This window comes from Centruroides vittatus, unplaced genomic scaffold (genome assembly GCF_030686945.1).
Source record: "Centruroides vittatus isolate TY-2023 unplaced genomic scaffold, ASM3068694v2 contig_950, whole genome shotgun sequence".
NCBI classification, from domain to species: Eukaryota; Metazoa; Arthropoda; class Arachnida; order Scorpiones; family Buthidae; genus Centruroides; species Centruroides vittatus.
Window position 1 is genome coordinate 1,422,262 of NW_027122629.1, and position 18,220 is coordinate 1,440,481.

An 18,220-nucleotide genomic window follows, 5' to 3' on the forward strand; every position below is an offset into this window, starting at 1 on the left:
TCTTTTAAAACAAACTAAATGCTCCCAAAGTCTGCTTCCTTTATGTAGTTGGTTGCCTCGAGTGCAAGAGGCCTCTCAGTTCCACCACCCATTTAAAAAGTTATCATGTCTGCGTATTAATTGATTTTGCTACCAGTTCAACTCTGTTTTTTTTGTTTTTATTAGATTACAAATTTGTATTATATCCTGAATTATGTTGCACTAATAAATACATTAACTGTTAATAGCAGTACATATAGCAGCTTGGATAAAATACATTATGAATATTTTTTTTATTCCATTTCATATAAAAACAATGCATCACCATTTGTTGTCATTAATCAATTGCATTTAATGTATTTTAATGACAATTTTCTGAAAAAATTTTCTATAAATAAGAACACACATTAAATACATAACAATTATTTTTATTTAAAAAGGTATTTTAATGAATCAAAAATTAAACAGACCAGATTATGGAGAGAAATATAAAGCTTTAAATATTAGAAACGATTGGTAAGGTGCTTCCATAAATGATGTCCACACTGGAGGGGAAGGGGGTTACAGAAAATTGGACGAGAGGGAGAGGAGGAGTAAAAGTTTGAAGAAAAATGCAGATGTAATTTATGGACAACCCCCAAGTTGTTTCTAGTATTAAAAACTGTTTTTAATTAAACTTGACATACTCAAACTATTATTTTAAATTTGTATAATTTATTAATTTTACAGTGACTTTAATATATTATATACTACTATACATTATTAACTAGTGTAATCAATCAGGTTTGTTATTCTTTATTTTAATTTCAAAATTTTTAAATTCTTCCAGAGCTTTATCATCAACTTCATCAGTTACCTAAAATAATAATTGTTTGTTAATTTTTATTATAAAAACAAGATTTGATATAGGCTATACAATAAATTACTTTTTACTATTTACTAACCTGTTCAACACCCATTACATCTGGAATATAAAACTGCAGCATATTTTGTACCCCATTCTTTAAGGTCACAACAGAACTGGGACAACTGGTACATGCACCTTGCATTTTCAGTTTCACTATACCATTTTCAAAACCCTGTAATAAATAAAGATTTATTTTATTTATAAATAATTAGGCAATGTGTTGAATGCATTTTATTTTATTTTATACCTATTCAGTGAATCTGCAAAATATGTATATTAGCATCAGTCTAATTACATGTAACTAAAGTAAACCACTTTTTTAGTAAACTAAATTTTACTAAGCAAAAATTAAATGTCAAAATACTTTCAAACATTCCTGTGATAAAAACTTTTTCCATTCAGGTCATAAAAACAACAATATATACTTATTGAGTTATTGACTTTAATAATTATCCTAAATCACAATAGACCATTGCTAGATAATTGAGTTTCCCAATTGCAAATAGCTATTAATCTATTTTTAATAAATTAGCTTACTTCAAACTTTTCTCTAGTTATTAGTCATACCTTTATCTGTCATCCATATTAAAACTATTGCTTTCCCTCTATTGGTTTTCTCTTTGAAACCCACTTCCATGCAAGTAAACTAGAATGTTCCTCCATTCTGTTATATCACTATTTCATAATTCTTAATCTGTAATTTTTCTGCCAAAAAGTTATTTTTCCTAATCCTAATTCCTTTAAAGCATATTAATCTTGTCTCATAACTCAACGTATTAGGATGATGATAAGAGTGCACGCTCTTATCTATTACTGCGTATGGTGAGCATAGAACTAGCTAAGATAAGTGTCTTTCCTTCGTGTCTCAAAGATGTAAGTGAGAACATTGTGTTATCTAGATTTGCTTTAGAAAAATAACAAATATTTGTATCTTCAATATAAAATATACATTACAAAAAGGATAGATAGGATAGTGTTAGGGAAATTGAGATGTATGAGAACAAAATTTACAGTAGTAACTTTTATGGCATAAAAAAAAAGCAAGATTTGAAAATTAAAACTAGTAAATGAAGGAAAGAAGTAATATTGCTGTTATATCCTGAAAATATCAGTGGTGTATACAAGAACATTCTGATTAATACTTTTATAAAAGATTCAAACGGTATATTCCTGATTTTGATTTGTTAAATTGTGTCTATTGCCCATCCTTATGTAACGGGAATACGTTCGACTAAATTGAGAGTAGAGGATTTTAAATCCCAGACTTACACGTTTCGATCGGACACCGGAGCGTTAAATTTCTTACATTAAGCGTCCGTTAAGAATGGAAAATAACAAGGAAATTTTTCCTCCTCGTCTCTATCCTTCAGCCTAAGAGTTTAACTGTTAAACTAGTTTGAAAAGTATTGATAAAAAGAGAAGGAAAGAAGGAGAAAAAAAGCAATATCTAACTTTATCGACATCTCCGGCAATCGGGTCAAGAGTTAGATATTTCTGTACGACCAAACCAGGTGTCGAGATAGGAGATTAGGGAATAAAGAATTCTTTCTTTTTAACCCATCCCGCCGCCATACGCTATATAAGCGAATGAGTAGAGCATGCCGGGATTGGACGGCATGCCATTTTCTGTTTGCAACCTTGTTGTCATGGTAACGTGGATATCAACAGGGGGCAGTGAACGAGGATATCGACCTGGTTGAGTGGGGAGATTGAGTGCGCGAGAGGGGGCAAAAAATTATGCAGTTCATATGCAATGTAATAAATTCTCTTTTATATTAAAAATTTTTTTAACTTCAGAATTTTTTAAAAAAATTATAATATAATCGTTTCGCGCTACGTGTCGCACGGTTTGAATCACGCTTATTACGGATGTAGTGAAAAATCGGCGAGTGGTACAAAAACACGCAAATAATACGGAATAAATTGATGAATTCGAATCGAATGATGTTTAGAATTTTTAATATTAAATAGACGAATGTATTCCTAAACGATCCGAAAGAAAAATCGAAAGATAATAATAGATAAAGTTTCGAAAAGATGATGCGGTCAAATTGAAGTTTCGAAAGTTTCAAAATAATTATCATACGTAACATTGATAAAAGCGATTTTAGCAATCAGACAAAAGTCATTTATATAGGACTTATCTAGCTATCTACATAAATTATAAACACGTTACCAGTTAGTTCGATATTAACGAGGTTACAATTGTCAAGCAACTTTTTCAATTGAATCCCGGAGCGGATACAGTCCAATGAATATCTGTAACGTGCGAATGCGAATACTCTAATCACAGTGAGGGTGGAGCGGGATCAGTAAGCATGCGCATAATTCTCCCACCCCTTTTTTTAAATAGAGTAAAATGGCGCGCAAAATTTTTATGCATTTATTTAGTAACAAAAAAAAAAAGAGCGTAACAATCGTGTAAGGTACGACTGCACTCGAGCAAAAACTATGCTTCACTCTACTAGTCTTTAATTATCTCCGGAGATATTTTGGAGGCAAATAGCATATAGGGTCAACATTGATGACGTCACGGTTCCAATGAATAGCAACATACATAATATAAGCAGTCATTCATTCGATACGAGATGTTAAATAGGCTACTAAACGCGTGTTACAAATAACAAATGGCTTGTAGGGAAAAAACATTTTGATATTTATTCTTAGAACCGGGACGAAAACAATTGAAAATCTTAATAATAATATATTTATAAGATTTACATGGGTTCAGTTAGTGTGAGATATAGCCTATTATTGCTGTTATATCCTGAAAATATCAGTGGTGTATACAAGAACATTCTGATTAATACTTTTATAAAAGATTCAAACGGTATATTCCAGATTTTGATTTGTTAAATTGTTTCTATTGCTAAAATCAAATAGACCATTGTATCTTATATTTCCAGCTCATTTGTAAAATGGAGTTGATGTTTTTTATTTTAACTACTCTTTTATTTCAAATCTACTAGTCTTGTTTTCTTTTTCTGCCATGTAGACACTAGGTGGGCATTTTAATTATCATTTTAGATTTGGTCAGGCCCACAATGAAAGCAGATGAGTAGTGAAGGGTAGAGCCTAACATATCACCCCAAAAATTTCTAGTGTTCTTCAACTTCCCGGATCCCCAGAATGGCAGATTGATGCCTTAACTGCCTCAGCCATCTGGCAATAAAGTTGGTTCTTTTTGGCTATATACAGTAGAGCGTCGATAAGTGGAACCAATTGGGGACTGGGGTCCTTCCAGTTAATGATTTGTTCCAGTTTCCGACTTTGTACGAAAAAATACATTAACCTGTCCGATGTTCAAATTTTTCTCCGTTGCGTATCGCTTCCTGTTGAATTTTTCTCCGTTGCGTGTCGCTTCGTGTTGAATTTTCGTCGATTTTAAGCCTAACGAAAATTTTTATAATAATCATCGAGGCTATCGTATCGTTAAAAATTATTTCTGCATTTTGTACAAACAAAATAAATATATTAAAGAATATAAAAAACATGAAAATTATACTTTAGAAGTAAATTTAGTATCAAAAACATTCGATTCAGCACGACACAGTCCGACTGAAAATCGTTCCACTTTCCGGCCATTCCACTTACCGACGTTCCACTTATCGACGCTCTACTGTACTTGTACTTTTGAATCTGGAAATTTATTAATTTAATTTATTCTTTTCTTGACAGAAAATCATACATTGAAACTAAAGTCTTTTGTCTAATTAGTATAATGTTTTTTTATTTTAAAAACATTAGATATTTTAAGCAGTTTCTCACACAGAATGTTGTTTTTTTTTTTTTACCCCTATATTCTTTTCGATTTGCTTATCAACCCAACAAGTTTTGTGAAATCGTTTGGCACAATTTGATTTGCTAAATTGACTATTTTCTACTTATTGCTTTCCTTGACATTAATGCTTTTATAAGAAGTATTGCTTTTGAGCATGGAGTTAGTTCCATACTTTAGAGTGAGATTGAAATTATGAAGTGTGGTTATATTGTTCTTTGGGATTTTATTACAGAGATTGCTCTTTCAAGAGGACCCTGCAGAATGAAATTCTATTATTTCTGCTTTGGTGTCTTCTGATAGCTAGTGCTTGATAAATTTATTTTTAGCAAAAATTGTGATCTGCTACTTCATATTTCTCTTATACTTCATATTTCTCTTATATTTCTCTTATACCATGTTCTTATTTATTTAATGGTCTGAAAAAATGGTTCAAAAGGAATATCAGACTAAGTGCACAGTGTTCAATATTGTAGATTGTACTGTACAAGTGAGGACAAAAGCCAAAGTACTTCAACCTAAAAGATCCATTGTGCATTCCACAAGAAATAACTTCAGAAGTCCAATCTTTTCAAGAAAAGAAGATCTGAAAGAATAATGGAATATGTCACCAGAGCAAAAAAAAGAACCCAGATGAATAAATTTTCTTGAGCAAAGATCTATATCCTCACAAATAAGATGCAAGGAAATCTCAACAGAACTGCAAAAGCAGCAAAAGACTGAAGAGGACAGTTTTGGTCAACATAAGTGTTTATGAAAGTGACCAAAACTGATCATAATGCCAACCAAAAAGCAAACCTGATTCTTGCCAAAGCTGGAAAATCCATAGTTTGCACAGAGAGCAAACTGGGAAAAAATGTCTTATTCTGCTTTCTTTCCTTCTCTGAAAATTTTTTTATATTTACCTGGAGATGAAATTGTTCCTACCCTTCAAGCAATGAGGGGAATTTGTAAAGCAAAACCAGTCAACAATTTTCTTTTCAGCTGATTTTGTCTTGAATGGATTATGCCAATTTTGTGTTAAAAGCAGGGCTGTGGAGTCGGAGTTGGCATCATCAAAAATCTCCCCGACTCTGACTCCTTTTTACTTTCCCAACTTGTTATATATATAAAAAACGAAAAAGTATTTGAATCATGTCACATTTGACTCTCCGAGTTTTTTGCAAATCTATAATATTTGGAGATCCTAAAATCATAAGAAAAAGTCAGAGTCGTGTAAAAGTCTACAGACTCAGCAGTCCTGGTTAAAAGAGTTAAACCAGGAGTTATCCTTTAATTCCTGGATTTACATATGTTTTCATTTCAGTCTGTTAGCATAGTGAATACAAGTGTATTTTGCATATTCAATATGAGTCTATAGTACTTTATTTTTTTAAGAAACTAGGTCCAGGCCATACTGGATTCTTGGCTGAATTTGTGCCAGTGCAACATAAAGGAATGGGGAATGCTGTCTCTAGTCTTTACTTAATCTATGAAAGATATCTGTAGATTTTGTACCGAGAAAACTAGTGAAATAGTGTTATCAATTGGTAAATTGTAGTGTTGATCCTATTTGTTGCAATAGTAAGACATTTGGAATACAAAAATTTACAAGTTTCCTACAGAAAAATTCAACAAAATGCATCTAAATGGTCAAAAGTAGAAACAAAGCTGCAAAAAGTAACACAATAGGATTTATTCAGCAGGGTTCTAGATTCATAATCAGTAAAAATATGTTATCAGGACAACAGAAAAAATAGCAATTTCTACCTAATTTGATCTCTACTTATAACTTACAGATAAATTTCAGTTAAGTATAATATCTGATGCTAATGATATAAAACAATTACTGACCATGTAAACAATATCTCCACCATCTTCTTGAACAACTGGCCGAATTCTTGTTTCAAGAAGTTCTTTAATCATGATTACAGTTTCATCATCATCAGGTGATATAGCTATTAAAATTTTGAAAATGATTAAAATTAACTGACATGAAAAAAGTACTTTCTTTCATAGTAATATATAGAAAATTTAAAAATTATACATTGAAAAATGTCACTAAATACATGATTATTTAAAAAATAGAAAGTATAATAAATTTTGAAAATATTTATAAAAATTTATTTAGTTTTCCAAAATAAATTTGATAAGATAAAAGTTTTATTATTTAACAGTAAGATCTGTAAGTCTTGAATTTGAAGGAATCAAAAAATGACCAGTTCAAGTTATGGAGAGTTCTACATATAGAGGTATATGAAAACATAGAAAAATATTTATTCAGACACAAAATACAAAGCAGTAGAATGAGGGATGCAATTCTAAGATGTATCTAAAACCATGATAATTTTTGAATCATTATTAGAATAATATATGAACCTGTATAATGATTTAAATAAATATCATGAATTTAGGTATATCACAAAATTATCTCTCTATGCTACATTGAATTTATTCAAAAATAAAATTTTGGATATTATATTACATCAAATTTCAATATTCCCACCAGGTCTGGTGGGTTTTCCAATAAAGTGTGTTTAATACAGCTGGATAAGCGAGCTAATGACAGTCTGTTTCATTTCCAGAACTAATAGTTTAGTTGGCACTATCTGAGTTCAACTAGTTTGAATTAGGGAGGAACAATGTTAAGAATTTGAGATACTTCTAAAGTCAAACAAAATTTTATGTAAGAAAATACATTGTATTATGTAGGATGTTTGCTGTGACTCACAATCCACTTCAACTTATGGAGGTATTTGAGATTAGAGGTTTTACTGTATATTTGAATTTAACATAAAAAATATACTCCAAAATAAGTTTATGTAATTACTTTTTGTTTAATAATAACATTTTAATTTAACTGAAATATAAATACATATTAAAATCATTTTATTTAATTGCTAATTAAATAAATAATTCAAAGGATTCACTAGTGGGTAACTGGATAAAATCACTAAACACTTAGATTGTTGCTGGTTTACATCTTGCCAATAGGCTAAGAAAAAATTTTCAGAGGTTTTTTTTCACATATCTAAAATTTAAATAGGGGCCAGTTTCCCATATAAAATCAATCCTCCCTTGACGGGTCGTACATGTATTGCATTGCCTTATCCCATCCCATTAATCCGATACATGTAACCCTTGATGTATGCAGTTTTAGTGTGGGTTTTATTAACAGAGGTATGTTTTGAGGTTGGTTCAATGTTGCTGGTTCAGTAGAGCTTAAATATGGTGAAACTAAATCAATCCCTTCTTTCCATTCCAGCTCATCATTAGTTAGTAGGAAAACATGAGCCTTAGCTTTTCTAGTACAGTGCTCTTATCTGGATGATTTAATTTCTGTTTTCACACTTAGTGCAATTTCTGCAATCATTTCTGTTTTAATTATTCAGCTTTTACAGAAAACTACAAAATATTTTGCTTGAATTTTAAAATTTTTTACTTTTTATGTTTTTCTTTAATGATTAGTCCAAACTCTCTATAATCAATCCTTAATATTGTTTTCCATGATTTGTTTTCATTTTTGTGTGCAACTACATTATCTTTGTCAAAAATCTTTAATTAATATTTTTTGTTGGTTTGTTTCTCTGTTGTTCTCTTCTCTTTAAAGTACATCTTATAAATTCCCTTATGGTGATGTGAACTGCTGTTTCAATATATACAATTGATTATGAGGCATGTTCAGAAAGTAAGTGTACTGTGACCATAATGGGCGGTGGTTTTTTTGTTTTTTGAGGGTTGGCAACACTAAGTGGTAGAGAGAGATCTCCTGATGGAGCGAGCATCGCAGAAACATGGTAGTATGTAAACTCAAGTTGAAGTGTGCAGTTGCATGAAAGATGTCAGTAAGAAATCCTGCCAAGAGCGAGCCACATGCTGTGATACGCTTCCTACTCGCAGATGAAATAACACCTACCGAAATTTTTTCGCAAATCAAAACTGTTTTTGGCTAAGGTGTTATGAACAGAATGAGTGTGTTTAAGTGGTGTAGGAAGTTTAGTGGAGGCAGAACAAATGTTCATGATGAACAGAGGAGTGGAAGACCTTCCATTTTGACTGATGAGTTGGTGCAAAAAATCAAGGAAACTGTTCAAGAAGACCGTCAATTGACAATGGCTGAAATTTCTGTGACGTTTCCACAACTCTTCAGAACTCTCTTATATGAGACACTCACAGAAATGCTGGAATACCGGAAACTGTGTGCAAGATGGGTCCCAAAACAGCTGACAGAGCAGCACAAGAAAAATCGGGTCAATAGCGCCTGCGAGTTTCTTGAGTGACTTGAATTGGAAGGTGAGGGCTTTTTGAGCTCTGTTGTGACTAGAGATGAAACGTGGGTGGCTCATTACATGCCTGAGTCAAAAAAAACAGTTGTCACAGTGGCATCGCACCAATTCCCTATCTGCCAAAAAATTCAAAACCACAATTTCGGGGAAAAAAATCATGGCCTGTGTTTTGGGACCGAAAAGGCATAATTTTGGTCGAATTTTTGCCTCGGGTGAGACCATCAATGCACAACGATATTGTGAGATCCTAAAAAAACTCAAAAGGGGCATTCAAAACAAAAGGAGGGGAATGCTGACAAGAGGAGTGTGCTTGTTGAACGACAACGCCCGTCCTCACACAGCCTTAGCCACCAAGGTGCTCTTGGACTCATTTGGTTGGGATGTTTTGAACCACCCCCCATATTCCCCAGACTTGGCACCTTCAGATTATCATCTTTTCACCTTCCTGAAGGCACACATGGGTGGAATTAAATTTTCAACTGACAAGCAAGTGCAGAAAGAGGTTCTGAAGTGGGGGAAGGAGCTAACAGGAGAGTTCTTCGAGGATGGCATAAAGAAGCTTGTGCCACGGCTCACCACATGCATTGAATGGAATGGTGATTATGTGGAAAAATAGGCAACAAGTGTATCAACAATATCCTGTAATTTTTTTTCAAATACGCTTTTTCTAAAAAAATTAAAAATCTAGTACACTTACTTTCTGAACATGCCCCGTATTATTGACTATTCTGAAACCATATCTTCTTTTAATTCTTTGTTTACTTCACAACTGGGTGCATAGGTAAACTTTAACATCACTCTTTATTCAGGAATATCTCACACTAATACGCATTTCAGTCATACGCCCTTCTTCTGTCAGCTTTTTCTTTAAGACATTTGGTAAAGAAGTGATAACTAATACACATCCTTTTGTAAAAATACATATATTTACAGTTTTTCAATAAATGTTTCTTCACTTCCCACACTTTTATTCTGCCCAAGAGAATATAAATGTAAAAATTATAATTCTTAATAACTTAACTCATGAATTAATCTATTTCCCATTGATTGTTAACTTTGATATATATGGCATAATTGCAAAACTAATTAACTGCATACAGTATATCAAGGGTTACCATATTTTTATTTTTTATTAAATGTTTAATTGGAAATAAATATGTTGACTCCTTACGTTACATAGTGATCCTTTGAATTATGTAAATAATGGAATTAATAGAAGAGGGAAAAAAAATATATTATCGAAAAGTTAATTCAGAAAATTCAAATACCTGTATCTTCAGGTGGTAGTTCATCTGTCATAACTGGAAGTCCACTTGCAAAAAAATCCATAATAACAGCAAATATATCTGGTTTCAGAAGTTTCCATTCAACTTCATCATCTTTCTAATGAATATTTAATTATATACATTAATATGGAAATAATTTTATATCTTTAAATATTAGTTGAAAGAATTAACTGAAATATATAATGAATACAAACCTTAGTTATCGTAATAAAATCAGAACCAAAAAATACTGATTTTATACCATCGATTCTAAATAATTGTCGAGCTAGAGGAGATGTATGTGCTGACATTGCATTTGGAAAATCCACAGTTCCAGATTCTAAAACTTTTATTCCGGGAAGGAATTTCATACTGTTTGGATTTGGTGTTTCTTGAGTTTGTATAAACATTGATCTTGCTGAAAAATTTCTTGTATTACTTAGTTATGAATGATGAGAATTATTTTCTTAAGTATAATATAATATTTGCAAATATAAAACAAATTTATTTGTTAGTTTGTTTATTAATTGATTATAAAATGAAATATATACAATTGAACTCCGATATGATGAATTATTTCCTGGAAACACAATTTATTATATAGAAAATTTATTAATTGGGAAATGCACTAAGAGTGAATAGAAAATGCATAGTGTAATGTTTTATTTCATAGAGCAACATTGTTGTTCATTAAAAATATACTACACTACACTGCAAAACACCGGGATGTGTAAAATACTGTAGAACCTATAACTGGTGTGATATAAAAAACAAACAAATAAAGGATGCAGATCACCACAAACGTTTTCAAACTGTTGGCAGTTCTTCTTCAGGTGTGAGACTGAATAACTGATGAAATAGAGCGAACTGTTAAAGGAAATTCGAGAAACAATTATAAGGTGTTACACGAGGCACGCGTGTGCTTGTTTAGTGGATCCAACATGACCTTAAAGTCTGGAGTCCATCAACGCTTGCCATGCCGTCGACAAAACCAACTCATCGTTAAAATTGATGCAGTTTTCATTGAGGGACAATTTGTAGATTTGAATGGCCTCAAGCCACTTAAGGTGTTCGTTGTGTGACGTAGTGTGTATGAGTTTCACCTGATGGAAGGCTACCACAATGTCCAGGTCAGCGGCATACGTGGCAAGGGCAGAAGTACTTCTCTGATGACGTATGTCCACTATATGTTCTTGTACTCTGACTTCCAAGGAGTGTTTTTTGGATCTGATGTAAATGAGGTCCCTATCGAACCTGTAGTCCCTGATGGGAATACTATATAATCCAGGGAGTCTGTTCTGTTTTGGGGGCCTTTACCATTGCATAGGATGCCAAAGATGGTAGGGCATTTAATTAAGAGGGCATTTTCTCATTCATCTACCACACGAGCACTTGCTGCAGAACTTTTACATATCCATCGTCTTGCCTCTTCCCATGGGTTTCCAAAGCTTACACATAAGTTAATAGATCGATACCATCGTGCACACTTGCAACGCACCATCACGACTGATCGCCAGAACAACAACCCCCCCCGACATGGTTCACCCAGTACCTAATCCTCTCCACGAGATTCTACGGATCCCTATCATGTCCAATCCATACCTAAAAACACTCTATACCAAGATAGCCAAGAAAAAAGGTATTCAGATTGCATACAGGAGATGCCCTACCATCTTTGGCATCCTACGCAATGGTAAAGACCCCCAAAACAGAACAGACTCCCTGGAGTATATAGTATTCCCATCAGGGACTACAGGTTCGATAGGGACCTCATTTACGTCGGATCCACAAAACGCTCCTTGAAAGTCAGAGTACAAGAACATATAGCGGACATACATCATCAGAGAAATACTTCTGCCCTCGCCACGTACGCCGCTGACCTGGACATTGTGGTAGCCTTCCATCAGGTGAAACTTGTACACACTACGTCACACAACGAACACCTTAAGTGGCTTGAGGCCATTCAAATCTACAAATCGTCCCTCAATGAAAACCGCATCAATTTTAACGATGAGTTAGTTCTGTTGACGGCATGGCAGGCGTTGATGGACTTCGAACTTTAAGGTCATGTTGGATCCACTAAACGAACACACACGCGCCTCGTGTAACACCTTATAATTGTTTCTCGAATTTCCTTTAACAGTTCGCTCTATCCCATCAGTTATTCAGTCTCACACCTGAAGAAGAACTGCCAACAGTTTGAAAACATTTGTGGTGATCTGCAACCTTTATTTGTTTGTTTTTTATATCACAACGGTTATAGGTTCTATGAGTGCAGCGTTAAAAATATCCTTATACTCATATTAATGACATACTAAATAAAGTACCGTGAATGCATTTTATGAAATAAAGCAAGAGAAAATGTAGTATTTTTTATTAAATTGAGAAAAAAATGTTATGATTGAAATAACATAATTCAAACGAAATATGAATTATTGAATTTATATTGAATTGATAAAATTATGAATTTCAAGACCAATGTCAAAATCTCAGAAACCAAGAGAAGTTTATGTTGATATTCAGCTTTTATTATTGATACATGGATGTGTCGTTTTCTTGGAATGGAAGCTTTAAACCTGATGTAAATAAATTAAACAACAAAGTTGTGTTATTAATTAACAATGTAATTTATAAATGATTTTCTCTGAAAATTTCTAATATATATTTACAAATGAAATTATACTAATCATTAATAAATTCTTCAATGTATTATACTATGCTAGTTCAATTCAAGAACTAGATTTTCTATATGATTTAGAATAATATCATGTGATCTTTCTTTAAAAATTGTTCCATATAGAGAGAACGGTATATGGTAATGTGAGATAAATAGTTATTGGTCTTTCCCATTCTATTTTTAGAAAAAATTATAAAAGTTCATTATAGACTGAAACAGAATAGAGATGAAAATATTAGATTTTTTCATTAGTTCATACTTAAACAGTCTAGTAATAATGTGTCACCAAATAGCTTTTGGCTGATAAAGTTTATTAAAAAATTACAGTCCTTTTGAATTTTTTACAAGTTCTTTTTTTCTGACAAAGCTGGAAATATGGATATACAATACACTCTTGAGGAAAATTGCATTTTGTAATTCAATAATAAAGGATCAAAATTCAAAATTTTCAGGCTTAATCTCATTCATGGTATCAACAATTATCAAATATTTCATTGGAAACCAAGTACATATCAAAGAAAATTGTCTCAACGTAAAATATAAAATGACTGTTAATTCAATTAAAATTGAATAAATTCTCATTATTTATAAATAACATTATATATGTAGCAAATTCAGCTGACTTCTCTACCATGTAGCAGGAGTAGATTAATGACATTACCATTGTGTAAGAGAGTAATTAATTAGGTGTATGAGCCAAACAACTGCTCAACTCTGACTAGTCAAGCAGCAAGGAGCAAGTAGAGCTAGAGTTCTATAAGTACTTTAGAATAGTCAGTCAAATTTGCTAATAGATTTCTCAGTAGATCATTGTTACTGGTACAGTTTTTAAAAATTCTCATTAAAATATATTTTTAAAGATTGTAAAAAATTCTGTAGAGAGCATGAAACATATAAAGTACTTGAAATAATATATGTAAACTTGCAACAAGAGATCCATTTTAACTTAAAGAATCTGACCAGATTACAAATGTAAAACAAGAATTAATTCAATTATGGTAGTTGATATGTGAAAATGATTTAATTAAATATATTGCATTGTTTTGATTGTAAAAATGATAATGTATTAAATATTTTCCCCCATAACAGGGTTTCTAACTCTAAATACTTAATAAATGCATTATTATTATTATATTCCAATTTATTCTTATTGGAGATGTGTCTTAAACAGTTTGACATCAATCCAGTGCATAAAATAATTTCCAGAATATATTTAAATTACAGAGGTTTTGTTTTAAATACATTTGAGGTAGACAAAGATATTTATACTGATGGCTCTAAGAATGTGTGCATGTTGACTCCAGTACATGTCTATATATAATGAGGTAAACCCTGACCATCTTAGGAACATTTTGAGATATTGTTACCATTCTTATACATCAATATATCAGGCTAAGAAAGATACTGTAGAATGGATTTTAAAATTCCTAGGTGAAACTAAAAAAATTAATGTTTACAGTGAATTCTCAAGCTGTTATTAAAATCATTAGTAAATCCAAATAAAATAAGTCGACACCCGGAAAACTCGTCACTCATCGGTTACGTAGTCAGTTTTTTGTGGTCCTGGCCGACTTACATAGGCATTAATGTTATTAACCTTAAAAAACTTGGTTTACTCGACATCGTTTAACTCGTCACCACTGGATAAATCAACATACTTTTTCTGTTTCACACTTTTTAAAATTTTCATAAGTCAACTTCCCCCTGAAAAATGATTTCACACCACATAACTTATTGTATGATGTGAACTCATTTTTTCAAGAGGAGAGTCGACTTATCAGACGTCAAAAAAGTGTGAAACAGAAAAAGTATGTTGACTTATCCAGTGGTGACGAGTTAAACGATGTCGAGTAAACTGAGTTTTTTAACATTAATAACATTATTGCCTATGTAAGTCAGCCGGGAACCACAGAAAGTTGACTAATTAACCTACGGTGACGAGTTATCCGGGTGTCGACTTATGCGGAGTCGACTGTATTATGAAAGAAAACATTCTGTACTTACAATATAGAATTAAAGAAATATATAATAGGGTTAACTTTACAGATGTTCCTGGTTACAAAGGTATACCAGGTAATGAAACAGCATATAGTGAGGCCAAATCAACAGCAGTAGACTTGGATACTTGCCTCGCATGCCTTTCTCCAAAAACTTTGTTAAGAGAAAAACTCATAATTATACACTTGGACTAACTGTTCCAAAAGTAGTTTTACTAATCAGTTTTTCCTAGTATGAAGAACAGACTACAAACCCTAATCAAAGATTTAACTTTCTCTCTTTTATGAGTATGACAAATTCATTTTAAAATTAGAAATTTTAAATCTTGGTTAGAAATGACCTTGTCGATTTGACATGTTAGTTCAGAAACATTGTGAAAGAAACATAGAAGAAAAGAAAGAGGGTAGTTACCATAATTTTTCAGTTTTATATCTCATTTTTATGTAACCCATAGCAATTTGTAAATATTTTTGTTACAGTGATCCATTCTCTAAAATTAACTATGTAATTTCAGTGAAGTATTACTAAGGGAGTGGAGCATTTATTTAAAAATTATTAAGCTGTTCAGCAGATGGCAATAGTCAATTGGAAATTTATGAAATTCCAATAAGTTTAATTTACCGAATTATAATGAAAATTACTTATTTACAATTCAACAGAAATCTTTAATTATACTTGATCTAAAATAATTTTTAATAATAAGATAAGCTTTGATGTAAAATTACATTTAATTAAAATAAAATTTATAAATATCATTTCAAAACAATAATTATTTTAAAATTTATGAAGCTATTAATACTTAGAAATAATTTAATACTTACAAACTTCATAATTACAAGGGAACAATAGTTTTCTACTAAGGATACATTTATTATACAAATGCCTTGAATTTTCTCTCGTAAAAGTCATGAGAAATCTAAGTCCAGTTTGTGAAATTGAACTATTAGAAAAAATAAATGGATTAATGAAAATTAAACATATTTACATATATTACTAATTATTACTGGACAACATTATTTTAAAAATTTCAAATTTTATTTAAAAAAAATTATTTAAAACTTCTAAGTAGAAATTTCTATATTATTAATGGAACTTGAATCTAAAAAATGATAGACAAAAATGGAAGCTTTACTAAATTCACTTTTAAATTGATATTGGTTTTTCATTTTTAACTCAGCCCTGTAGATACTAACGACATTTTAATCATACCCATCATGGATTTGGCTGAGCCCACAATGGGGACGATTGAGTGGAAAAAGATGAGGTTCCCTAAAAAATTCCTGGGATTTTCTGACTGCCCAGATTCAATCTCAGGTTCATAGAGTGGTAGGATGACATCTTAACTGCCTTAAATATCAATTTGATGGCTAATTGGCAATCTCCTAAATATTGATTAATTTATTTCAATTGGTACAAATTAGCATTGCTCAGATTGAGATCAGAAAAGACTGGCATTACTTTAATTAATCTATTAATTTGTCTACTTTAAATAAGTTCAGCTTATTTTTTATTAATATTTTTGAAGCAGATAAACATAAAATTTTATCATATGAAAAATATCATAAGATGCCAAATTACAAATAAAACAAATATGTCGTAAAAGAATTGAAAAAACTTAGTTTAATTATATCTTCACAGCTATACTCAATGTAAAATTTTCAAGCCCTAACATTTTAAAATAAAAAGTACCATAACAAAAATACTGTACTTTTCTAAAAATTGGCCTTTTTGTTAACTGGTTTTCAGTATAATCTAAAGATAATACTTGTAAATTTTATAATATATTAGGCAGTATATCTAAAAGTTTAAAAACTGTAAGATCCAACTTAGATTATATATTTATGATACTCTTGTTAAACTTATCCTTAATAAGTCTCTCAATCATCAGGCTTGTGTGTTTGCCTATGCACTTCCATTTCCATGAAAATGCTAGTCATGTTACATATTGTTTTCCTGTTTATTCAGATTTCATTTCTGTGTACATTATTGCATGTCAGCTTGCCATATTATTTGCCCATCTGCTTCCAGAAGAAATCAGTACTGAAGGAACACATCATTCTTAGTCTCTAGGCAGGCTTTAGGCCTAGGCCGCGTTTCTTTAAGCAGTGCTTGAGAAGTGCTTTACAGTGAACACTCTGAAACCCATTTCTAAATGGCCAACACTGCTTGTGACGTCATTTCGCTACACTCTTGCTGCATAAAGAAATGCAGCCATATACACTAGCAATAATCCAGCTAATCTGTCACCTCTCTGTGCAAAGAATGGCCTCATTAGTAAGAGTCTAGTGTAATTTATTATTATATTATAAACAGAAATGTGAAATTTAATGTATCATAAAAGAGGCAAAGTGAAGTTGTTCTAACTTCAGTTTGGGTTCTTTGAAATTTTAATACGAACTCCTATCTCATCCTACAAAGGACGGAACTCACAACCTTCCAAAAAAAAAGCCTTTAGCTCTCATCCGAAAAAAGAATCCCCAACCGAAGAGTTGTAGGCAAGTTTGCTCGACACGTCCAACCCGTTGGCTCTCAGCCCCGGTCGGGCCAAACCACTCCACACCACTGTAGGTCTGCCACCAAATAAAACAGAAGAAACCATGAAATTCATAACACAAAAGAAAATGAATAAACTTCAAACATTCACGAATTATTCATTAAAAAGATCAAACAATATTTTAACAGATTGGATTCACGTGTCAATATTGTTTATGATGTATCAAACCGTTTTTATATGAGTAATTGGTTAATGTAACCCTTGGTGCCAAGATGGCGGCTCGTCTCTGATTCCAGCAAGGAAATAGTGGGACGCATGTTCTAAGGTCCTAACCTAACCTATTCTAATAAATTACCATAATTATTAGCAACCAAATTATTAGAATAAGTTAGGTTAGGTTAGGTTAGAACGTGCGTCCCACTGTTTCCTTGCTGGAATCAGAGACGAGCCGCCATCTTGGCACCAAGGGTTAAATTAACAGAATAGGTATATAATAATTGTATAAAAATATTTAAGTGGACAATGATTTTAATATTGATTAAGGTATATTTATCATTATTTGAAGACATTTTGTTTTACTTGCCAATTTTTCATCATAAGACGATGTAATGGAAATTTCCGACTTGCTGTTCTGATTTTAAACAACGACATTTCTGCTATGATTAAAAACTTTTCCACATGTAAACAAATATACTCGCCCTCTATCGGAAAATTTATTTTATAAAAGAAAAATCAATATTTTAAAAAAAATGATAATCAAACCTTTTTAATATCGTATATAAGAAGAGGATTTCGAATTATTTTTAATAAATTAACTATAATTTATATTATCCGGTAGAGAAGAATGCTTTTATCAT

General features: G+C 31.7%; 1 protein-coding gene across 2 annotated transcripts; it reads right to left on the reverse strand.

The window, feature by feature from the left end:
* Positions 1 to 391: 391 nt before the first annotated feature.
* On the reverse strand, positions 392 to 18,065 carry LOC136985060 (NFU1 iron-sulfur cluster scaffold homolog, mitochondrial-like). 2 transcript variants are annotated; one of them, XM_067282261.1, is made up of 8 exons: positions 17,947 to 18,065; positions 15,691 to 15,809; positions 10,410 to 10,612; positions 10,198 to 10,312; positions 6,498 to 6,601; positions 924 to 1,058; positions 713 to 835; positions 392 to 670 (listed from the first exon to the last, which is right to left on the reverse strand). In XM_067282261.1, the coding sequence occupies exons 1-7, from the start codon at positions 18,012 to 18,014 to the stop codon at positions 755 to 757; spliced, it is 825 nt and encodes a 274-aa protein (XP_067138362.1). In that variant the 5' UTR covers positions 18,015 to 18,065; the 3' UTR covers positions 392 to 670; positions 713 to 754. The 2 variants fall into 2 exon arrangements, with proteins under 2 accessions (XP_067138362.1, XP_067138361.1); XM_067282260.1 differs by having other exon boundaries at positions 392 to 835.
* Between the last annotated feature and the right edge of the window lie 155 nt (positions 18,066 to 18,220).

Coding starts and splice junctions, on each gene's coding strand:
- LOC136985060 (XM_067282261.1), bottom strand. CDS start 18,014: ATGTCGTTGTTTAAAATCAGAACAGCAAGTCGGAAATTTCCATTACAT. Junction 15,810..17,946: donor CGTCTTATGATGAAAAATTG/GCAAGTAAAACA, acceptor TTTTTCTAATAG/TTCAATTTCACAAACTGGAC. Junction 10,613..15,690: donor CCCTTGTAATTATGAAGTTT/GTAAGTATTAAA, acceptor GAAATTTTTCAG/CAAGATCAATGTTTATACAA.